The following is a 26,221-nucleotide window of genomic DNA, read 5'->3' as shown; positions in this document are numbered from 1 at the left end:
TTACTGCCGCCCTCGGTGACACTGGGTTATTTTGTGAGGGAGGGTGCTTTCGAAGTCAGCAAACGGGGCGTTACTTCAAATCGTTTCAGTTTATTTGTTTGCTTGTTTGTTTGATATTTTATACCTAATTGTACCCTTATTCTGAATTTTATAATATTACCTAGGGTTGCAATTTTCAAAGCTGGAAACTTTCCATGGGAATCAACGGGAATATATGGGAATTAACGGGAATTCATGGGAATAAACAGGGAATTTGCAAAATTGCAGGTTAGCCTATAACAGGGTACTTAAATGTAGATGAAAAAAAAAAAACATCTTGCAGCATAATTTTGGTTAAAACAACCATATTTAACCATATTTTATTTCTTTGATGCAAATCTGTATTTTCAGCATCATTATTTCAGTCTTCAGTGTCACATGATCCTTCAGAAATCATTGTAATATGCTGATTTGATACTCAATTATCATTGTTGGAAACAGTTGTGCTGCCTAATATTTTTTCAGTATTCTTTGATGAATAAAAAGTTAAAGAACAGCATTTATTTAAAATAGAAATCCTTTGTAACAATATACGTTCAAACTTTTGGGGTCAATAATTATTTTTCTTTCTTTTTTTGAAAGAAATGAATACTTTTATTCAGCAAGGATGTGTGAAATTGATAAAAAGTGATATTAAAGTGATATTGTTAGAAAATATTTCTATTTTGAATAAATTCTGTTTATTTTAACTTTTTATTAATCAGTGAATCCTGAAAATAGTATTACAGGTTCCAAAAAAATATTAAGCAGCACAACTGTTTCCAACAATGATAATAACTGAGTATCAACTCAGCATATTATGATTTCTGAAGGATCATGTGACACTGAAATAAATAACACATAACACATATTTAACTGCTGCTATGAAAATATATTTATTTTACATATTTACTACATTAGAATTATTTAAATGCAAAAAATAAATAACTGTTATTTCAACAAAATGTTTATATTTGTTTTTATATGACACATTTTATATAAATATTATAAATTTATATAAATTTCCCAAAATTTCCAATTAATTCCCATAAATTCTCATAAATTGCCGTAACTTCCCATAAATTCCTGTTAAGTTTCCAAATTGGAATATTTCCAAAATTTCCCAGGTTAAGTTCCTGTGGAAAGTTTCCGGAAATTTACCGCAAACTTTCCGCCCCTTTGCAACCCTAATATTACCCCAGTACTTATTTATAAATACCCCCAGTATTTATTTTTAGTTGTTTTTCTCTTTCTCTTGTTATTGTTTTTGCATGTATAATTGTATTTTGTTCAAAATTTCCATTATAATGTTATAATAATAAAAAAAGAAACATTCCAAAATGATGATTTGGTTAACCAATGAGTTAACTGATCGTGGGTCAGTTTTATAATGGAGGCGAGGTACATTTTTAATAAATTTAATGAATTTGTGTGTAAATTCAAAAGAAGAATGATACTTTGCTTATTGGCATAGTTTGCCATGTTCTGCCTAATAACACACACAGCAAGCACTACACATTAAAATAAAACAACAAAAATTTGACAGAAACTTTGTATTTATTGGTATTTATTTATTTGTATATTACGTTTAATAGTTTACACTCTTCACGTAAAAAAAAAACTTGCAATTTGTTTGGTACATGTAAATTATGCATATCTGGGCTGAGTTTTTGTTGCATTTGTCGTTTTGACCAACAGGTGCCGCAGCCTGTCGTGTTTCGAGCGATTAGAAACAGTGAATTGTTTCGCTAAGCAATTGGTTCATTTACGTTAAATTAAAAGTCGTTTCTCCTGGAATACACAAACAATCCCATAAAACCTTGGATTCAAACGAATGAAAAAAAGAGAAATGTGTGCGTATCAAGAATTAATTTTTGAAGACTTTTAAGAGAAGAAACGATAACTTTTATTTTGAAAAGGGGTGACGCTTTCCGGAAGTGCACGTCTCTGTTGCGAGTCAGCTGACAAGTGTAGTTCCGCTTCTGCGCGTTGGCTGTCAGCTGACAGATGTTTGCTGCCTCGGTAAAATAAAAACACCTGCGCGATCAGAGATCAGCAGCAGCGCGATGAGTGCTGGTACCCCCCGATCACTGGCCTCGTCCGGGCAGAAGTCAATTCAGGATATCTGCCACCCTCTGTCCGCCGAGGAGTCCGCGCTTAGCCGCAGCCCAGATGTGCTCAACCCCAGCGGTGCTGGAGAGAAGGTGAGATCAGCGCTGTGTCGAAATACATCAGCTGTCTTGGGGCAACATTGGTACGTGCAGCATTTTGGGCAACATGAGCCTAGAACTGCTGTCTAACGTTAGGTAGGCAGCATTAGGTTTTGAGAGACGCTGCTCCATAATACATCAACACTAACGATGTCCATTTAAACTGTCATTTAAGCGTGTCATAATGTGTCTGAAAAAAATCAAGTAGTTTATCCAGCCACAAAGAGTAAACGGTGATATTTCAGCAATTTGCATCATGGAAATACCACGTTTTTCTTTAGTGGTTCCATGGTAATATCATACTTTCAGTGTAAAAAATGATTCTTAGAGTTGTAAATAAAACGATTATTACTGGAGTACTTTTTACCAGAAAATACTATTTCAGTTTATGTATTTCACGTTTAATTCAGTGTCTTACTTGCCATTTCTTTGTAATTGTTTTTGAAATTTACTAACTATTTCTGAGTGAAGATTATTTCAAAGTAAAAAAAAAAAAAATCAGTGTTTTTGAACATGCATTATGCTATTAATGTGTTTTGTATTATAGTGCTACTGTGGTATTTGAACATGCAACCATAACATGATTTTTGTTGTTGTTGTTGTTGTTGTTGTTGTTTTTGTGTTTATCATATTAATACCATGGTTTATTGGTTTTGTACCATGGTGGATATGTACTATGTATCTTGTAAATGCCATGACAAATGAATATGTTGATTATTCAGTATGGTACTGTGGATTGGTAATGATATACCATAATTAATATATACCATCACAATGTATACAAATCATAATAAAAAAAACAACAACAATAATCTGCTTGCTGTGAGAAACAGAAGCATATATTTTTCTGCTTTAAGGTGTTTTGTTTAAGAAGCCGAGAAGTTTGATTAATAAGTATAATGAAATTAAATTAAACTGATCTCCCAGTTTACAGTTGTTGTTTATAATGATGTGTGTTGCATGAAAATATAATATGCAGCAGAGGTTTCAGAATATGAAACATTTATTTTTGACCTGAAAACTGAGATCACTAAATTTCGAGTTACAGTGAAAGAAGGAATAAAGAATTTGTATATGAATATACATAACATTGCTATTAATAAATTATAATAGTAGTATTATAATGTGTGCAGTGGAAACTATAATCAGTCCGAGCTCTAGATGTGTATCATGTCTGTGTTCCTGTACAATAGAGCTGTGTAGAGCGAGGCACAGCCCACTGAGATGCTCTCTGACTCCATTGTTTATTGTGTTTTACACATGACACATGAAGAGCTCTTTTTGAGCTGATACATTTACTGTTGTCACATTTGCACTGTGGCTTCCCTGTTTTTAATTTGGTGCAAATGCTGGGAATTCTTGTTTAATTCATATTAATAACATTGTATATAATTTTAGCTTTTTATTTTTATCTGTACTTCATTATTATCATAGGTGGATGGAATAAGATTGGAAGCTTACATAAGCCATATTCAAATTCAGCACTAAAATATATTTTTTAAAAATCCCCAAATTTGGGGTGTCTTTGCAGATTACTGTTAATAAGCAGAAACTCACTTTTGTGTTTCTGACACTGTAAACATTTTGGGAAAACTCAATTTAGAAAAAAAAAAAAAAGACAAACAGTCAAAGTAACAAAACAAAGTAAACAAAATAACGTAACTTAATAAAGGTTATGACAAAATGTTAATAGCTGCGGTCTGTTAAAAAAAATGTTTAAATAATTAAAATTTCTGGATGAATTAGTAATGTTGAACGAATATCTTGAGTGAATGATTCAATGACTCACTCATAAAAACTTCATTTGTTTCATTACTGGATGAATCAGAATTTTTGAATGCATCTTTTGAATGAATGATTCAATGACACATTTTTTAAGTCACTTGTCGCCACCTACTGGTGTAATGGTGTAATTGATAATCTTTATTTGAAGCATTAATTTACTTTAGTAATTTACAGTAGGTGATTTACTCTATTTTGATTGCTTCCGTAGACATCAGTGTTTATATCCGAACTATAAACTTTCATCCCCAGTACTTTTGTGATAATTTGAATTATTGTATGACAAAAATAATGATCCTGTGATGTTGAAAAGACTGTTTGTGAAGCTGTTTCATTCCTATACATGACAACTGCTCTCTCTGGGTCAGAACGCAGAGCTGAATGTTTGCTGTGATCGTACTTGTCAAAGGTTTAATAGACACAGCCGAATCATTGTCATTTAGGAATAAGATTGCTTGGGTGTTTGAATTGGGTTTGCGATCTTTAAACGATTAATTGTGCAGCTCTAATGTAGATGGAATCTTAGGATACACAGTGCCAGGTAACATGTTGGGTAATGCATATTTTCCTGGTAAAAACATGTAAATAATTAACTCTCACTGTTTTGTGGTGATTGCCTTATCTTTTCCAGTTTCCTTGGAAACTTTTTGACATATTTTCAGTTTTATTCTGAAATAGCAATAATTGGGGGGGTGGGGGAATTCAAGTTTACAGAGTTTTAATGTCAGTTTTACATTGAATATCTATATATAATGTTGAACATATTGTATAATAATGCAATGGGGGAATATTTGTGGGTCCTTATAATGCCAAATGTCGTTGTGTTACCAGTAGGGCTGTCAAACGATTAATCACGATTAATCGCATACAAAATAAAAGTTTTAGTTTGCCTAATATATGTGGGTGTACTGTGTGTAATTATTATGTGTATATAGAAATACAAACACATCCATGTATATATTTGAGAAATATTTACAAGTATATGTATTTGTTTATATTTTTTATAATTATATATATATATATATATATATATATATATATATATAAAGTTTTTGTACATAAATAACATATTTCTCTTAAATATATACATTAATTTGTGTGTATTTATATATACATAATAATTATACACAGTACTCGCACATATATTATGCAAACTCAAACTTTTATTTTGTATGCGATTAATCGCGATTAATCGTTTGACAGCCCTAGTTACCAGTAAAAAGTGGCCTACATTATTTTAAATATATCTAGGCTATGACAGAGTGCAAACCTATTCATATTTCATGAATATTTTTATTCTGGTGTCAAAATTGTCCTGTACATTGGGTTACCAGCACCACATCCAAGCCTATTCATTTCCACCCCCAATGTAATCCTAAATTTACCATTTTAATCAACAGTTAACTTTTTATCCTTTTACCATATGTCTTGAAGTATCACAATAATATCGTATCATGAGTTCAGTGTCTTGATATGTATCGAATCGCGACATGAGGATATCTTTACATCCCCGTTAAACAATGATGTGCATGGATAAATAATATATAATAAATACTGCAATATTCCATTTAAAAAACAGGAATTGTCAATTTTGTTTTCATGGTGATTTTAAAGTAAATGCTGCTTGCTTTGATCCTTTTAAGTGTGGCTTAAGTGTCTGGACAGTTTTGGGGCCACTGTATGGCTCTGTGGTTTGCAGTCAGTGGTCATTCATCTAGTCAAGAATGAAATTGCCTGTTTGCACACTGTGTGACTCCAGACAAAGTTCATGAACTTTGTCAAATATACTAAGCCAGGAGTAGGCCTCAGTTCAGTTAAGACATTTAAGTAGCTTTTACAAATGTGACTTAGGAAAAAAAAAAAAAAAAAAAAAGAAAACACTACTCTGGTCTGCATCTTGAATATGTGCATCAAAACAAATGGCATTGACATATTTTAAGATGTCACTGTAAGTTGTTTTCAGTTAAAATGGCTCAATAATGCATTTTAGTCTGGGAAGACTAGTCTTAAGCTTTGTTTGTGAAACCGGGGGTAGGTTGTTAATTTCTGTAGATGGTTTAAAAGAACAAAGCAGAAGTACACTTTTAGTCTTGAGTGATGAATAGTTTTCTGGCATTAGGTCTAATATGACCACAGCTACCGGCCTTACTGTTCATTATGCATTTTGTAACACTTTCTCCAAATCTTTTTGAGTTTTGACAATTGCTGCTTTGTAGAATGTTTACTCATTCTAAAAGAAAACCGTTTTGGAATGTAGGGTTGTGTCAGAAAGATTCTGAGATCAAAAACAATGAATATGAATGGGTGTAAAGATGAGAGGGGTGTTGCAATTTTATTAATCTTGTATGTCATATGGGCTGTTAATTCATGGGAATATTTGTACTGAAGAGGCAGATTTGGGCTGTGCACTACCCCTCATTGTCAGTACAGCAAAAAGAAGGTCAGAGAACTTGTTTTAGAACTCAACAGTGGGCATGTGATCAGGAAAAAGCTGTCACAGTTTCCTAAATGCTGAATCTGAAAATAGGTTCGCTATATGTAATTCCAGCGTTTTGCTGCAGGTTTCCTGTTCCTTGTGTGAATTGTGTTTTTTTTTTTTTTTTTTTGCATTTAAACAAAAAGTCAAAGGAGAAATGCATACACTCTACAGTTCAAAGGTTTGGAGGTGGTAAGATTTACAAAAAAAAAGTTTAGGGATCAACTCTGTCTCTTACGCTTACCAAGACTGCACTTGTTTGATCAGAAATGCAGCAAAAACAGTAATAATGTGAAATATCATTACAATTTTAAAATAACTTTTTTTATAGAAATTATATCTATGTTTTGTGTGCTATGGTTGTGAGTGATTTATCATAATGTGACATGCAAAAGAGGCCAGACTTCATAAGACAGTACACAGGATGATATTCAATGTCAGAAGCTGCATTTCATTTCAAAGGCTGCATCCTTCTCGAGGTCGCATTTGTCCTCTGCTTACATCATTGAGGTGGTCTCATTTAAGAACAGTAACCGTTAGATTGCAAAGTAAGAAAGAAATTACAGTATTTTACACTTCACAAGGAATAAGTCAATTTTATTATGGTTACTTTTCCTTAATAAGACATCCTAGATGACGTATGCAGCCTACAAATGCAATCTCCGGAGGACGCAGCTACAAGCTTAAGCTGTACTTAAGCTGTCTGTATCATGTGACTGGAGAGTTGAATTACTGAAGGCTCCAGTGACATGTGTTTGAAATTGAATAATAGCTTACATGCTGAATACTATTGATTTTAAATATTTTTAACCATTATTCCAAGATGAACATATCTGACTGTACTGTAGTATTTGATAGTTTTGTTCAGGCAGTCTACTAGAACATGTTTTCAGTTTTAACAGGTTGATTTAATCAGTACTCAACATTTAAGCCTTACTATGTGCTTGTCCTTCGGACAGGTAAATCGGTCATTCACTTGTAGGGTTGGGTATCGTTTGAATTTTAGCGATTACGATTCTACCTATTGATTCTGATAATTATCAATTCCCAATTTCGATGTCAGTAAGGTAAAAACATTTAATCAAACAAATTTATTCTATGTCTTTTGGCAAAATGTTTTGTTGCAGCTGATTTCTGTGAACAAATACCAGGAGCCTAAAAAAAATCAGCAGTCTTTAAATATTTTCTTATGGTTTTAACAAAAATACCACAGCAAAAACAACTGAACTAACTAATATAAATTTCAAAATTAAAGACAAGTAAACAGTAATAAAATAGGAACAAATCAACAAATTAGCAATAGCACAAATAAATACAGCTGAACAAAGTTCAGGTACAGAAATTATAATCAAATGGAAAATAACACTGCATAGTTTCCTTTTTATAAATAAAATATAGATTAATACTTATTAAAGTTACAAAGGTTTTTCAGTCAAGATCAGTGAGTGATTTTTCTTTTTCTTTCGTTCTTGATTAACATTATTGACATAGACGACAGCAGGATTATTAGGCTACTGTCACTTTAAGACTGAATGCATGATCCTGTATACTGTTACACATGCGTTTTCTTTCTCAACTGTTTACGTTCAGAGAACTCAATTTAGTATTCGTGCACTATATGAGAGGCGGCTCTCTGCACTTTTGTGCGCAAAGAAAACTGTGTGGCGCAAGTGCAGAATTGAGTTCTCTTTTGTGTCTTCTTGCGCTTGAAAATGGTTTGAAATCACATTAAAATGTGTACACAGGAATCAATAAGCAGAATCAAAATTTTTATTCTATTACAAGTATACGATTCCGGAATTATAATCGATTTTCGATTCACTTGTACGAGTAAATAAATTACTTGTCTGGAAATAAGAAAGATGTGTCTGTTTGTGGTGTAAATGTAATTTATACTGAAGCAATATTTTCAGCACAGCTCTTGCTTGCATAAATCAGTGTATTTGTGATATCTGCCTCCTTAAATCATTTTCCAGGGCATTTCATCTTTCATGTTAAACTTTTACATTTTATCGAATGAAATCAGTAACAACAAAATACACTGCAGAGCAAATACAGAAACTGCATCTGAAGAGACATTTAGATCTGTTTGCCCATACTGTTTGATGCAGCTCACAAGTGGCATGAATGCATTTACATTTTTTTCTCGACATAGTAATAAACTCTTCCTGGCCTTATAACTACCTTTGTTTGAGGGCGAGCCAGCAGGTGGCATTATGTAAATGTGTTATTCATGTTTGATGTCACAAATGTGTGATGTAGCTTCAGTATGTTACAGAAATAATGGAAGGACTACAAACTAGGCGTTTGAGGCAGGTGTTTTCTGTTGGAGAGATTTACTCCCTCTGGTGTGGACTTTGTGCTTTGGAACTGTTCAGATTGTTTACATGCACAAACGGCTAAATTACACACTAATAGAAAGGTACAATGAAAAAGGTCCACTCCCCGTAATTTTAGCTTTAATTTTTTTTAAATCAAATTTTGACACTGGGTAAGAGGCTTTTTTTTTGTGTGTGTGTGTTAAATTAATATCCCTAAAAATGTGTTAAATAATTAAAAAATTTAAATGATTTAAATGTTAAATGATTTAAAATTTAAATTAGCCCAAATTTACTCACCCTCAAGCCATTCTAGGTGTATATGACTTTCTTATTTCTGATGAACACCATCAGAGTTATATTAATAAATATCCTGACGCATCTGAGCTTTATAATGGCAGTGAACAGGTCCAACGAGTATAAAGCTCAAGAAAGTGAATCCATCCAAAGCAAAACGTACTCCATGTGCGTAACTGTAGCTGCGATTGTGTTCATCTTAAAGAAGAAATTCAGATACACCTAGGATGGCTTGAGGGCGAGTAAAGCTTGGGGTCATTTTTATTTTAAAGTGAACTAATCCTTTAACTTTTGGTAGTACAATTAAATTATGAGTGAAATGTCAATGACATTAAAATTTAATCTGGGTATTCCATATATACAGAAACTTTGCATACTGTGCGCTCACACTGTATAAATACGATGTACTACAGAGAAATATTACATACTACACTAGTATGAGTAGTATCTTTGTATGATTTGCCTTAAAACTGTATTTACACAAAGTTTTAGGCTTAATGTGACTGTTACAGCACTGAATTATGCCAATCTAATTTTAGAGCTTCATGCACATGTCATGCTGCTTGTATTACTGTGATCTTAAATTACCCAAAAGCAACTAAAAATGCATTGTTTCTGCAATGCTACATACATATCATGGATAAAGTGACCATTCTGTTTCTGTTGTTTCGGAATATGAAATTATGAATAATAGTTAATGTGGTTCATGTTAAAAGAATATGGTATTTATATAACTGCAGATGTGGCCCTGAAGTGGTTAAGTTATCTACCATTTAATGGATTTACCAACAAAATCTGTTTGAATGAACATTGCTTTGTTTTAATTTGGAGTTTGTTTGTTTTTTTTTTTTTTTTTGTGTGTACATTCCTTCATGTTTAGATTTTTTTTTTTCCCATTAAGTCACTCTGTTTCTATCCCCACCCACAGGACCTGAGTCTGCCCAATGGGACTCCAGTAGATACATCAAGCCCCGCCTCCTCTTCATCTCTGCTGAACCGACTACAGCTCGATGATGATTTGGATGGAGAAACACGTGACCTGTTTGTGACTGTAGACGACCCCAAGAAACACGTGTCTACTATGGAGACATACATCACCTACAGAGTCTGCACAAAGGTCAGAAGGCAAAGTGCTTAGATAATCCGTTTCTTGACTTTATTAACAATGCACTTCTGTTATAATTTGTGCAATTATTTTAAGGTGTTATCCAAGACTTACAAATGCATGAAAGATAAGAAGCCTATTTAGACAGATTTCATTGGGTGATGTGGCTAAGTGGTTAATCTGAATTGTTGATCCCTAAACTTTCAGTTTGCTGCAGTTTGACTGTATCTGTAGATCACTGTGCATTAAAGTGGCTGCTGAAGTGACTAAATTGTTATTGGTATTTAGAGTAGTTCATTGTCACAAGCTCATCTTTCCTCTTTGCTTAGAAATTCTGTTGTTTAAAGGTGCCGTAGAACGTCTTTTTAAAAGATGTAATATAAGTCTAAGGTGTCCCCTGAATGTGTCTGTGAAGTTTCAGCTCAATATACCCCATAGATTTTTTTTTAATTAATTTTTTTTAACTGCCTATTTTGGGGCATCATTAAGTATGAGCCGATTTAGGCTGCGGCCCCTTTAAATGCTCACGCTCCCCGCCCATGGAGCTCGTGTTTGCCTTAAACAGCATAAACAAAGTTCACACAGCTAATATAACCCTCAAAATGGATCTTTACAAAGTGTTCGTCATGCAACATGTCTAATCGCGTAAGTATGGTATTTATTTGGATGTTTACATTTGATTCTGAATGAGTTTGATAGTGCTCCGTGGCTAAAGCTAACATTACATACTGTTGGAGAGATTTAAAAAGAATGAAAGTTGTTTATGAATTATACAGACTGCAAGTGTTTAAAAATGAAAATAACGACAGTTTTGTCTCCGTGAATACAGTAAGAAACGATGGTAACTTTAACCACATTTAACAGTACATTAGCAACATGTTAACAAAACATTTAGAAAAACAATTGACAAATATCACTAAAAATATCATGATATCATGGATCATGTCAGTTATTATTGCTCCATCTGCCATTTTTCACTATTGTTCTTGCTTTCTTACCTAGTCTGATGATTCAGCTGTGCACAGATCCAGACGTTAATACTGGCTGCCCTTGTCTAATGCCTTGAACATGGGCTGGCATATGCAAATATTGGGGGCGTACACACATGTTGAGATTCGCCTGTTCTTTGAAGGTCTTTTAAACAAATGAGATTTATATAAGAAGGAGGAAACAATGGAGTTTGAGACTCACTGTATGTCATTTCCATGTACTGAACTCTTGTTATTCAACTATGCCGAGGTAAATTCAAGTTTCAATTCGATGGCACCTTTAACTCTTGTGGCAGTTGTTTGCAGACTTGTTCTGCTTACACTGTGATCTGAAACATGCTCACTCTGGCAGTTTCTGGAGCTCATATAGACATATAGAGGTGCTAATGAAAAACCAGAGAGGCAAAACGCAATGACTTGCATCTCAGAGTCACTCCCTGTCAGCCCTTTGTAAAGTCATTGCTGGGTTTTTGTGGATTGTGACTGCTGTAACACCTCAGAGTAGAATGTCACATGTTGTCATCTCGAAATTACGGTTATTACGACATGTTGTGATTGTGAATGCAGCATTATTTATGTCAGTTAGTTGCCAAAGCAAGTTTTTTTTTAAGTTTAAGTTGTTCATCTAATATTTATATTTGTTATTTCAGCTTTATTTTAACAAAACCATTTTTAGTGGTTTTAGTTTTAATTAACAATAACAGCAGTGTCACTGACTGATAACCCTGTATAAGGCACAACATATTTGATCAAAAATACAGTAAAAACAGTAATATTATGACATTTTCTATGTGAATATAATTTTATGTGAATATATCCTTTTGTTATTCACCGGTTTTTGCTTCTGCGTGACCTACAGACCACCAGGACAGAGTTTGACCTGCCTGAGTACTCGGTAAGGCGACGCTATCAGGACTTTGACTGGCTGAGGAACAAATTAGAGGAAAGCCAACCCACCCACCTTATTCCAGTAGGTAGAGGAAGACCCTCCATGGCTCTGTTCACAAATCCAATTGTTTAATGCATTTGTGCATTAGTATAAGTAGTTATTTAATGAGGCATTTAATGTTTTCAGGGATTGTTTTTGACTAAAATCTGTTATTTCAGACCATGCGATTGACTACGTTTGTTGCTGTTTCTCCTTTCTGCTATCGTATAGCCCTTGCCTGAGAAATTTGTTATGAAGGGAGTGGTGGACCGTTTTTCAGAGGAGTTTGTGGAGACCAGAAGAAAGGCACTAGACAAGTTCCTCAAACGTGTTGCAGATCATCCGGTGCTCTCTTTCAATGAACATTTCAATGCATTTCTCTCAGCCAAGGTGAGTGCGTTAAAGTCGGCATGAAAAGAAAATTCACTCTATCAATTTTCTAAATGCGTGCTATTAATCGTATTGTGAACAATTTACCCTCGCATTCACTTTTTACTTTTCACGCCCACATCTCAACATCCAATGAGCAACTGATTCATAGAACTGAGCCCCGCCCAACATTTGTTTCTTTTCTTATAATCAGTTTCACTCAGATGCATATCATAATACAAAAGAATATATCTGTCGCTTCTTCAGTTAAATCGTGACTTTAATGTTTTTAAAAGTATTTAGTATACCTTCAAAACAAAAGTCCAAACTGACCTTATAAATTGAAGGAATAATTTGTAAATAAAATTTAGAAACATAACGCCTAAGTGTACAGGAATTGTAAATGTGTTGTGCTTCAGGTTTATATAATTTCCCACAGTGTCCTGTGCTGGTGGTGTGTTGGATTACTAATCCTGGAAATCTTTATTAGCTGTTTATGACCAGATCCAGATGTGTTGTTGAGAGCGGCCCAACAGCTTTTGCAATATGCTAATAGTATATTCCAAGATTGTAAGCTTGTTCCAGAAAGTCAGTGGGATTTAATTGGGCTTGGCAACATTTTTTTGGCCATGAGACTTGATGTACTGTGCTTAACTTTTCAGGACTTGAATAAGCGGCAAGGCCTGACTCTGCTGACTAAAATGGGGGAATCTGTGAAGTATGTGACGGGTGGTTATAAACTGAGAGGACGGCCGATAGAGTTTGCCGCCATGGGTGACTATCTGGATGTGTTCACACAGAAACTGGGCACCATTGACAGGATAGCACAGAGAATCATCAAAGAGCAATCAGGTAAAGATTGTCCCGCTCGGCCTTTTAAAAGAAATTCCATCCATCCTAAGGTAGCATCGCATATATTTATGTGCTTTAAACTCAATCAAATACGTTACTGTTCAAAAGTTTGGGGTCAGTCTTTTTTTCTTGAAAGAAATTAAAGGATTAGTCCACTTTTAAAAAAAAAAAATTCCTGATAATTTACTCACCCCCATGTCATTCAAGATGTTCTTGTCTTTCTTTCATCAGTCGAAAAGAAATTAAGTTTTTGATGAAAACATTCCAGGATTATTCTCCTTATAGTGGACTTCAATGGCCTCCAAACGGTTGAAGGTCAAAATTACAGTTTCAGCGGTAAGCGGAAGCACGTGCAAGGCGATATTTTGTGTTTATAAAGCATATAGAGTTGTATTTTTTTCGAAAATGACCGATCGTTTTGCTAGATAAGACCCTCATTCCTCGTCTGGTATCGTTTAAAGCCCTTTGAAGCTGTACTAAAACTATAATTTTGACCTTCAACCGTTTGGAGGCAATTGAAGTCCACTATAAGGAGAATAATCCTGGAATGTTTTCATCAAAAATCTTAATTTCTTTTCGACTGATGAAAGAAAGACATGAACATCTTGGATGACATGGGGGTGAGTAAATTATCAGGAAAATGTTATTTAAAAGTGGACCAATCCTTTAATGCTTTTATTCAGCAAGGATGCATGAAGTTCATAGAAATGACAGTTAATACACATAATGTTACAAAAGATGTATATTTCAAATTAATGCTGTTCTGAGCTTTCTATACAGAATCCTGGAAAATCTTATGAGTGACTCATAAGACTAAAATGAGATTTAAAAGTATTAAGCAGCACAACTGTTTTCAACATTGATAGTAGTAAGAAGGTATTAAACATAACTTTAATAATAAAATAAACATAAAGAACAAAACAAAAGTAAACTAAAGTAAAGCACAACATAAAGTCCAGGCCTGGTCCTCTCTTGTCCTTCACTGTTGCCACTCCTCCTTTTATCCTTCTGGAGCTCCTTTATAGGACTCGAGACCAGTGTGGTTCTCCTTAACACTCGTGCCACCAGCCTCGCTCCATTCCCATGGCTTTCGGCCCCTCCTTGCTTGCCACATACCTACGGATCTGTGCTCTACTCTGACTCCTCCACCCCCTGGTGGATAGTGATGGCTCCTCCAGCTTGGGGGACCTGGCAGCGAGTCCCCCGTTCCCTGTGAGTCCCCGTCATGGCAGACAGCAGCAGGCTTCGGCCTCAGGCAAATGGCGGCGACTCATCCGTCCCCTCGCAGATGGCAGCCACCCCTCCACAACCCAGGCAGACGGCAGCGAGTTTGTCCGTCTCCCTGGCAATTCACTCCAGCCCACTGCCTCGAGCGTCCATGGTGGCAGACTCTGCTCAGCCCTGCTCAACCCTTCTTCCTAGGATTTGGCATATCATATTATAAACACTCTGAATTACAAACAAAAATATTAGTGCCACTCGCGCTTCACAGCAACAGTCACTTTCTTCCGCCTTCAGCTTCACAGACAAGCTTCTTATGCGCTTGAATCCACCAGTGTCTCTCTCTGCTTTGGCCTGTCACCTGTCGGTTTTTATTCCCTCCACGCCAGTCATTGCAATAAGACAGGTGTTAGTCGTGCTGTACTTGACCTACTTATGAACCGCTCGTCTCCTGCCTCGCTCTCGTGTTGCCGGCTCCGCTGAACCACGCCCCCTCTCCACAGTGCTGTTTTTAATGCATATTGTGAATATTTTATTTGTGTATTGTTTTGCAACATGTTAGCTTCAAACTCTGTCTTTTGTAAATTACTATCAATGTAGGAGGTTTCAAATTAAACTTTTTCAAAGTTTCAGTTAGGATGCTACCTTAGAAGACAGTTGTCTTTGTGGGAAATAGACAGCAAGGAAGGTTTTGAAGCAGAGCCCATAAGTAGACTTTGGTAGTAAAAATAAATGTAGGTTAGGGTAAAAACGAGACCTTTACGATGAGCTTTTTCATTGTTTGTGCTCAGAATTCTTGATGGAGTTAAGGGAATATGGGCCTGTCTACTCGTCCTGGTCGTCGTTTGAGGAAGAGCTCCATGATCCTCTGGAGGGGGTGGCGGGGTGCGTGTCAAACTGCTCCAGTGCTCTGGATGAACTCACAGAGGACATGAGTGAAGACTTTCTCCCTGTGCTCAGAGAATACGTCCTATACATCGAATCCATGAAGGTGAGTGGCTCTCAGCTGGGCTTTTTAGTCATTTCTTCCCCCTTGTATGTGAATTATTTGATTTTACATTAAGGAGTGGCCAGTAGAGAAAATAATTAATGTCGTTTGCAGAATGCTTCACTTTCTTTCTAGTCTATGACTGTTTTTGCAAAGTTAATGTAATAGTTTGGAATTATTTCTGACAATATTTTCTTCCCCAAAAACTAAGACAAGGTTCAGTTATTATGTGTTAAACTTGGGGCCGGTTTCACAGACAGGGCTTAGGCTAAGCCAGGATTAGGCTTTATTTCAATTAGGGTATTTAAGTAGTTTTTATAAACATACAAAAAAACATTACTGGTGTGCATCTTGAGACAAAACAATGGCAATGACATATTTTAAAGGTGCAGTATGTAAGATTTCTGGTCGCTAGAGGCCTATTCAAAACAAAGGCGTAGCTTGATGATGCCTGGTTGTTTGAGCTCGTAATCTTGGGACGTGGTCTCCACCTCAACAGACAGTGCAAAAGAATAGTGATAGGGCTCGGGAAGAAATCATGTTCATGGATGCGATTATTAACGTTACTATAGTATGAAGCAGAGCAGGACCGAGTGTTGTGGGAGCTGAACGAGGCCGCTGGAGCGACTGAGCAACACACGCCTCACGAGCAGCGGAACTTTTATTATGCCATAGTCGCCGGCGCCGCTTCCGCTTTTCTGGTCATGACATGAGTATGAGGTAACGCAGCTCTGTTTATCATATAAGATACATTTGAGTGTGTTGAAAATGATGTTATAACGTTACTCTGTGCGTTCGCTCGGCGGCTTCTGTGAGACACTTGTTTGAGACACACTTCAGTAAGCTGATCGATTTTAGAAGATCATATTAAATGCTGGATGGCTTGTGTTGATAAATGGCATGAAATTAATTTTAAAACGTATTGTATGATGGAGAAAATTCTGTATTACTGTTACTAAAAATAAAGCTGCATCATTATGCTATGTTAGCTACTTCACAAAATAGTGTTTTTCTCTGAGGCATGGTAAAGCATGAATCAAAAATCAAGAAAATTAGATTTAAACAATAAGACTAAACGTGTTGAGATATATATAACAATAATTAGTTTTCTGTCTATAAATATATCAAAACAGTTGTTCCCTTGTCTATTAAAACGTGTATTATATTAAAGCGTCTTTGGTGTTTCCATGGTTTCTAAAAAATAAAACCGGAAACCGAGGCAGACCGAGGGTAACGCGGTTATGACACAGGCGACTCCTCACATGTCCCAGAGCCTTGGTTAAAATTGCAGTTTTCTCACGATTTACAAATAGTTGGAAACATTTGAGATATTGTAAGTACTCAAGTGAACAAAATGTATAACACTGGCCTAGTGGGTTTTGGTTTTAGATATTTTACTGCAAAAATATTACATATTGCACCTTTTAAGATATGTCAGTGCAAGTTGCTTTCTGTTAAAACGGCTCAAACCTGCATTTTAGTCTTGGACTAGCTTAAGCCTTGTCTGGGAAAACAGGGGTAGGAGTTTTAAATTGTTACAATACAAATTCAGATGATATATTACAAGTTTCTCATGATAATGTCATTTGGAAGTATAGACTGGTGTTAATTATATTAGAAATGGCTGTTTTGAGCTGAAACGCTGTACTGCTGTTTGCAGCATAGTTTCTTTCAACAACTGTTTTTTCTTCACTCTTTTCCCCAATTCTTTTTCCATTTCCTTTTCCCCCCTCAGAATATAACCAACCCACTGGCAAATAGCCTTTTCTTGTTTTAAACATAAAGCTATCAAATTTAGTCCGGTTTATCTTAAAGCAAGACAAACCGGTTGCCAATAAGGTAAGAAAAATAAGCCAGATATATTTTTAATAAATTGTTCAGTTTTAATTTGAGTATATGTACACTACGTTCAAAAGTTTGAGGTCAGTAAGAATTAAGAAATTAATACTTTTATTCAAGGATGCATTAAATTGATCAAAAGTGACAGTAAAGAATATAATGTTACAAAAGATTTCTATTTCAAATAAATGCTATTCTTTTGAACTTTCTATTCATCAGTGAATCCTAAAAAAATGTATCACAGTTTCCACGAAAATATGAAGCAGCACAACTGATTTTATCATTGATAATAATCAGAATTGTTTCTTGAGCATCAAATCAGCATATTAGAATAATTTCTGAAGGATCATGTGACACTGAAGACTGGAGAAATTATGCTGAAAATTCAGCTTTGATCACAGGAATAAATTACATTTTACAATATATTGCAAGAGAAAACAGTTATTTTAAATTATAATAATATTTCACAATATTACTGATTTTTTTCTGTATTTTTGATAAAATAAATGCAGCCTTGGTGAGCAGAAGAGACTTTTCAAAACCATTAAAAATCTAATTGACCTCAAACTTTTGAATGGTAGTGTATGTATATTGTTTTAATTAATGCTTAGATATTTTTACTAAAAAATAAAGCAAAAACATTTTTTTGCAGTTTTCTGCATCATTTTCAGGAAATATTATGAAACTCAACAGATAAAGACACTTCCTCTCCGTCTTAACTTGACACATCTACACAGTCAGCAAATGTAGCGAGACGAGTGATCACTATGCTGAGATAGGGCTTTATATTTCCTTCTTGAAAACTGCTCTACAATTATTGAGACTAGTTGCATAAATGCTGAAATAAAACACGATTAAGAATGCATATAAACCAAATATATTTCCAAGACTAAATAAGTTATATATTAAGGAATGATAATAATTTTATCCATAATTTCCTGCTTTCCTGCAGAATAGATGTTTTTTAGCATTTCCGTTCAACATGATCATATTTCTTCTCTCGCAAGTGTCACTGCTGGGACTTTTACAGAAAGGAATCCAGGAATTCTGGGAAGCAACAAGAAGCGTTTTAATGGCTTCCATATTTCTGTCATGGCTCTAGTGTACACTATATAGTGAGCACATTTAATAATCTAGTTTGAGGCAGTAAGCATCATGAATTAGTGCAGTTATAACCGGTCATATGCAGAAAAAGGGTAAACTGTAATTGCTGCCAAATGTTGGTAATTCACAAACCTCTTATCGTTTGTCAGAATGTGCTTAAGAAGAGAGACCAAGTCCAGGCTGAATACGAAACAAAGTTGGAGGCAGTCGTGTTCAGGGAGGACAAAAAGACACCGGTGAGTTGCTCAAGTGATTTGCAGGGCTTTCAGAGGCCGTGACACACCAAGTTGACGGTCAATGTTGGGCCAATTAGGTGGGAGTTCGCCTAATTTAAGCATATTGAATTGGTGTCGGGTCTGTTGATGAGAGAGATTGCTCTGATTGGATGTTCAGTTTAGCAAACAGGAATAAAAGTGAAAGTGAGCAAAGAAGTCAAGATACACAGACAATTTTTGAATAAAGTCTTTATTTTTGTTTTGTTTTTATGCTCAAAAAGTATTCTTGTCATTTCATAAAATTAAGGTTGAACCACTGTAGTCACGTCGACTGTTTTAACAATGTCTTTAGTACCTTTCTGGACCTTGAAAGTGGTGATTATATTGCTGTCTATGGACAAGACAGATACCTCTCGGATTTCTTTTAAAAATATCTTTATTTGTGTTCTTAAGATGAACGAAGGTCTTACGGGTGTAGAAAGACATGAGGGTGAGTAATAATGACAGAATTTTCATTTTTGGGTGAACTAACCCTTTAAATATCAGAGATTATTTAAAGAACCTACTTTTGCTAACTAGTCCTAGTGAAATCACTGCAGTACAATTCTCTGGACTCTCTAGGTGAATATTTATCAAAAAATTTTAAAATTTACCCTTTGGATAGCTATAACAGGTCTTTTAGAAAATGGGCATGGCCAAGTGTGCCCAAAAGCTTATCATTCCTAAATAAAAACTCACGAAATTTGGTGAGCACATGTGAAATGATTCTAAACAAGCATGCAAACATTTATGGAGATTGGACCGTAGGTGGCGTTATAACTGTTAAAAAGGTTTCAAAAACACTTTCTATGGTAAATTACCTGAAATTGCAGAAAATGGTTCTCTTCCATCTCTGATTTGACTGATCTGATTTGCAAGAGGCAAGATCGTGGCGTATCTTGATGCAGCGGCCCAGCGCTCCTCAAGTTTTGGCAGCTATTCTGTGATTGTATCGTTTTTGTGTGTTTTTGTTTGTACACTAGCAGCTGTATATGTACAGTACAGTAGAGCTAACTAGGTCTTTATCCCCCCGGAGATCCGGCACTCTCCCACGAGCGAAGAGCTCACCATCCCCCCACTGAAATGCCATAGACGGCGGAGGCACAAAAAACCGAAGAGGGGTTAAGAGAGGGGGACTACACGGGAGATCACACATCATCCACTCTCACCCTGAACATTGGCACACCACAGGGATGTGTCCTCAGCCCACTTCTCTACTTCCTCTTTAAGCATGACTGCTCCCCTATTCATCCTACCAACACCATCGTTCAATTTCCTGATGATACCACCATAGTAGGGCTGTTATCGGACAACAATGAGTCAGCCTCTCTGAGACAGAGAGGAAGTTCAGAATCTGATAGAATGGTGTTTTTTCAATGGACCTGGACTTCAATATTACAAAAAAACAAGGAAATGATTGTGGACTTCTAAGCGTACCTTAAAGGGGACCTATTATGCAATATTCAATTTTACATGGTTTGAACATAAATGTGTTGGCAGTATATGTACACAGCCATCGTATAATGATAAAAATCCACCCACTCCTTTTTTTTTAATCCTCATAAATCATAAGCAGTGTCTCAGAACAAGCCGTTCGCAGATTCTGTACAAAGTGATGTCACTTTTCTTGATGGACACTGCCATATTAGCATAGACCTTGCCCTGAGCGAGTTGTACACAGTCCACCATTGTCTTGACGCCGGATCAGATGTAGCGACAAGAATGTTTTGTAAGTGATTGAGGTGTATTGTTGTTGGATGTAAGAGCGAACATAGAGTAAAAATCTTTTTTTTTTAACTCCTGAAATCTGAGCCGCTGAAGACACAGATATAGATTATAAAAAAAACAAAGCAGATGTCTTGTTAGTATTTGGCAGAGCATTTGATATATGCAGGAGCTGTGAATGAAATAAGCACTATTCTGGATAGGGGGTGGGGAGCAGCAGCTCATTTGCATTTAAAGGTGCCATAGAACGTCTTTTTAAAAGATGTAATATAAGTCTAAGGTGTCCCCTGAATGTGTCTGTGAAGTTTCAGCTCAAAATACCCCATAGATTTTTTTTTTAATTAATTTTTTTAACTGCCTATTTTGGGGCATCATTAAATATGAGCCGATTTAGGCTGCAGCCCCTTTAAATGCTCACGCTCCCCGCCCACGGAGCTCGCGCTTGCTTTTAACAGCATAAACAAAGTTCACAAAGTTCTCAAAATGGATCTTTACAAAGTGTTCGTCATGCAGCATGTCTAATCGTGTAAGTATGGTATTTATTTGGATGTTTACATTTGATTCTGAATGAGTTTGATGGAGCTCCGTGGCTAAAGCTAACATTACATACTGTTGGAGAGATTTATAAAGAATGAAGTTGTGTTTGTGAATTATACAGACTGCAAGTGTTTAAAAATGAAAATAGCGACGGCTCTCTTGTCTCCGTGAATACAGTAATAAACGATGGTAACTTTAACCACATTTAACAGTACATTAGCAACATGCTAACGAAACATTTAGAAAGACAATTTACAAATATCACTAAAAATATCATGATATCATGGATCATGTCAGTTATTATTGCTCCATCTGCCATTTTTCGCTATTGTTCTTGTTTGCTTACCTAGTCTGTTGATTCACCTGTGCACAGATCCAGACGTTAATACTGGCTGCCCTTGTCTAATGCCTTGAACATATGGGCTGGCATATGCAAATATTGGGGGCGTACATATTAATGATCCCGACTGTTACGTAACAGTCTGTGTTATGTTGAGATTCGCCTGTTCGTCGGAGGTTTTTAAAAAAAAATGAGATTTAAATAAAAAGGAGGAAACAATGGTGTTTGAGAATCACTGTATGTCATTTCCATGTACTGAACTCTTGTTATTTAACTATGCCAAGATAAATTCAATTTTTAATTCTAGGGCACCTTTAAAGTCACATGCACGAAAACGGCATGTTTTAGTTAGCACTCAACATTGGGTACTTAGAACATTGTATAATAAATGAACTGTGAGGTATTTTAAGCTGAAACATCACAGAAACATTCTGGGGGGGACCTGAGACTTAAAGTTTGAAAAAAGGGGCATAATAGCTCCCCTTTAAAATGAATGACCCCTGTTAATTGCTGCTTGCAGCTATATTTAATATTCAAAGTGGTAAGCAAGCACTGCTTTGTTTACAGTTTGTATATCTTCAGTCCTAATTTCGGTTTCCCTCTTTGATTAACTAATATAGGCTATTGATATATGCAGATATAGACCGTTATTTCCTTACACGCTGGCGCAGAACTTACATGCTAGTTGACAGTCGCTTGTAGTCATTTTGGTTTGTTCAAGCACAGCTGTTTAGCCCAAACACAGACTGCTTTATTGCTGCTGGTTCTCTGACGTTGACTTTGTGTGTCACAGTCTCTGGAGCTGCGTTTATTAAGGCTGGGAAATATGACTGTGAAAGAAATGTCTTGACTGTTGAGAGTTAATTAGGTGTCCTGGACATCTCTGGCCTACAGGTGCCCACTGACGTGGAGAAGTGCCAGGATCGTGTGGAGTGCTTCAATGCCGACCTGAAGGCCGACTGGGACCGCTGGCAAAACAACAAGCGTCAGGACTTCAGACAGCTGCTGACTGGCATGGCTGACAAAAACATCCAGTACTATGAGAAGGTGAGAAACTTGTACTGTGATAAGTGGTGTTACGACCCAGGTTAGGGATCAACATAAAAAGCCGTTAAAAAAAAACATCCTAAACAAATCACAGTGGCCAGGGCAATAAAAGATCAAATGTACTGGCAGTAAAAGAAACAAAACAAAACAAAGGAACATATAAGTATACAAAACTCAAATCAGGACTGGTGAGCTAACTAATTTAAACTGCAACTCAGAGTTTAACTTTCCTCACTCCCGAGAAATTTAACAAACACAAAAGAATCTTGGTCATCTTACTTATCTATGCTTTCCCTCTGTTCTAATATATGTATAATACACTGTAACAAGGACACTTGATGAAAAAAATATGACCAACTAAGACAAAAGTTTTTACTTTTGATTAATGTGTATTGATAATTTGCGCACAGTAAGAGCAGAAATGTGTTTTAAGAAAGTAAATGGGTTCAGTTTGATTTCATGTTGATTTAAGTATATAAACTGTGTATAGAGCACTTAGACTGAAATTGCACAGCCGTTGTTGGAAGAGCTTGAACAGGAAGTCACATTTCAGTCCTGCTGTATGCCAAACACTGACACCGCACTACAAAATTCCAAACGCCACTGTCGAGAGAGAAGATCCCGGGAAATCCTGCAGGAATCAGAGGAGCTCACTTATTTCCTTGTTTAGCCTACTTAATGAATATTTACTAGGGATGCACCAAAAAAGCACCAAAAATGCACTCAAAAGAGAAAAATGGCCAAAAATATGAGCTGAAAATATTTGGCTCCCTGCCCCTCAGTGTTCAGCGCTTTCACTCTGGCTCTAGCCAATATCACTGCATGGTGTGACGCTCCACTCAGTATTCTGCTCTATGCACGTGTGGAGCTTAGTTGCTCACAGCCCATGCGAACGCTCCACTCATGTACTGCTCATGCTCATTGGAAAAGCGAAGTTTGCTCAAATAACATGTCGACATGAAATTTCTGTGTAGTAATATGCTACGCTACCTGCTCGAGGTTCACTGATCCGCTCCCCGCTACACTCTGCTCACGTGCTCTGATAATAATAGCTTTGACTATACATTACTTGTAGAATTGGTAAAAAATATATCTGATTCTGTTGCATAGAACTGAATAAAGAATAATATATTACATATTAATATATTTTCTGTAAAATTTTAGGTACTTTCAGTAAGTGTTATTTTATTTTATTGATTTTATTTTTTAAATTCAGTATCATTAAAATGATTGCATTTCATTAAAAAGTCTCATATTAATACAATTATACAGAAAAAAAAGCTAATTTAAAATAAGTATAAAAGAATAAGCTAAAAAAAATAAAATTTTAAAAAGCATTTTCAGTTTCGGTCCAGAATTTATTCCTGTGTATTTCTATATAATAATCTATAATATTTGGATATATTTGATACATCTAGGGGTTTTTCAGTATTTATTCAGTATCTCATAAACTGTCAAGACACCCCAAAATCAAAAGGAAAGAAACAAGAAATGCTATTTTTTGTTTAGAAATTGAAACCTATTTAAAAACTATCTTTAGTTTGCATTGACAATCAGTGTTACTATTGTTAACTAAAACAAAAATATATTGGAAAATCCTTTTGTTGAATGAAATAAAATAAAATTTAAATAGAATTTCAATCAGAAGTTTTCAGAATATTTTAAATTTAATTCGAAACATTGCAGTTGAAGTGATAAAATGACTAAAATTAGAAATAAATTAAATACTAAAATTAAAAAGCAAAATTAATTATAAAAAATCTCGTAACAAAATTACTAAAACTTAAACTAAAATTAAAATGAAAACTGAAAATATAAAAATAAAAGTTAATTCAAAATATTAATAGTATATAAATAATACTAAATACCCCATTTTCCTGTGGGGTTTTATAACAGGGTTTGTTAACACTTTACAATAAGGTTCATTAGTTAACATGAACTAATAATGAACTGCACTTCTACAGCATTTATTAATCTTTATTAATGTTCATTTCAACATTTACTAATACATTATTAAAATCAGGTTTTTGTTAACATTAGTTATTGCACTGTGAAGTAACATGAACAAACAATGAACTGCTGTATTTTTATTAATGTTAACAAAGATTAACAAATACAGTAACAAATGTATTGCTTATGTTTAGTTCATGATATTTAATATGTTAATGTTAACAAATTAACCTTACTGTAAAGTGTTTTTCAATTTATGAGTAAAATAAAGTCTGTGGGAAACATATTTGATGATACTTTGACGTTTTCTACAACGTAAATTGCACCAACTCACACTGTGTAATTTATGTTGTAGAACAAAATATCATCAAGTTATATTTCCCACAGGCTTTACATTACTTTACTCATAAATTGAAAAACCCTGTTGTAAAACCCCAAAGGAAAATCTGGAGGGAACCAGCGGCGAATTAGTCTTCCAGGTTCTGATGTCATCACTGCACCCCTGTTATAGTAATAAGAATATGGCGATATGTTTTTGGATGAAATTAATGAAAACAACTTTTTCATTCACGATTTTAGCAGTAAAGTGTGCTTAATTGTGATGAAAATAATGCAAAATCACCATGCAGTGTCTCTTCTTTTACTGAAGTGTCACTCCTGCAGCACGTTTCCATATTAAAAAGATTGTTTAGGGAATCTAAACCAGAAAACTGTATGTGTCTAGTCAAAACAAAGACGTTTGTGAAGAAACTGGCTTTGACCTTGACGTCCTGCTGTTGTTTCTGCCCCACAGTGCCTTGCAGCATGGGAGTCCCTTATTCCGTTGTTACAAGACAAACAGGAAGCAAGAGGTGAAACGAACTGAGCATGTATTTCAGCCGTTCTGTCGGCACCCTGGTGAGGGTGAGAGGTCATGATCCTGTGAAAAGGTTTCACGGGACAGCCGGGGACGGGACACTACTGGACTGGACGAGCTACCAGAATTCCATTTTGTAAAGTGTCTCTATTTGTGAAAGCCCACCCAACCAACACCCTCTCTCTCTCTCGGTCTCGTTTCCCCCTCTCTTTTTTGGTGGAAGGAGAATTTGTAGTTTCTCTTCTCAAGCTCAGGCTAGAACCGCAGAAGCACGGCTCTGGGAAACGTTAAACGATTGCGGCTCTGACAGGAGAATGACAAATGGAAGGAAATAACAGATTTGTAGTTTTTAGTGAAATGTTTGCCAGTAATCCTTTTGTAAACGCTTGTCTTTTGATGCTGTCCGGCCAAGGGAACAGAGACGTCAGTGTTTCAGTTTTTGTGTTCACGTTCATGAAGAGTCTGCGGAAGGTTTGCCAACATTCCTCTTGCCAAAGATGTGGAATTGTAGTTTAATTATCTCTCTTTTTTTTCTTTTTTTTTTTTTCTTCTTCTTCTTTCCAGAAGAATATTTGGACTTTGGCACCACAAAACACTTGCCTGAATTGGCAGTTCCCTCGTTACACTATAAATTTGAAGGATGTTTTTCCAGCCATACTTGACTTCATTAAATATTTATGATAACATGTGTGTCATAATGATTTGTACTTGTCTTAATGGTGCAGTATATGCAGTTGGCTTAGTCTGATGTGAGGTTTGAGACATTTCTAATGTAATGTGGGACATTTCTTCTGAAAGTGGGATAATTACAGAGAGTGGTTGATCTATAATAATATACACGTTCTGAAATGCGAAGCTTTTAGTAAACGCAGTATGGCAAATGTTTTTGGCATCTGTTACATCAAATGGCTAAATGCAGAACATCAATTGAGTTCTTTTTTTAATATGGTTATGCAGTGCAGAATAGTATTACACTACTGTTCAAATGTTTGGGGTCAGTACATTTTTTTTAATGT

At 35.5% G+C, this 26,221-nt stretch overlaps 1 protein-coding gene across 1 annotated transcript; it reads left to right on the top strand.

Moving 5' to 3' along the window:
- The first annotated feature begins 1,966 nt into the window (after window positions 1-1,966).
- snx30 (sorting nexin family member 30) lies at window positions 1,967-25,889 on the top strand. The gene is made up of 9 exons (XM_048170786.1): window positions 1,967-2,222; window positions 10,030-10,218; window positions 12,055-12,165; window positions 12,355-12,513; window positions 13,155-13,344; window positions 15,357-15,556; window positions 18,646-18,732; window positions 22,247-22,399; window positions 25,143-25,889. The coding sequence occupies exons 1-9, from the start codon at window positions 2,085-2,087 to the stop codon at window positions 25,212-25,214; spliced, it is 1,299 nt and encodes a 432-aa protein (XP_048026743.1). The 5' UTR covers window positions 1,967-2,084; the 3' UTR covers window positions 25,215-25,889.
- The last annotated feature ends 332 nt before the right edge of the window (window positions 25,890-26,221 follow it).

This window comes from Megalobrama amblycephala, linkage group LG2 (assembly GCF_018812025.1).
Source record: "Megalobrama amblycephala isolate DHTTF-2021 linkage group LG2, ASM1881202v1, whole genome shotgun sequence".
Lineage (NCBI taxonomy): Eukaryota > Metazoa > Chordata > Actinopteri > Cypriniformes > Xenocyprididae > Megalobrama > Megalobrama amblycephala.
This window is presented reverse-complemented; position numbering and strand designations above follow the sequence as displayed.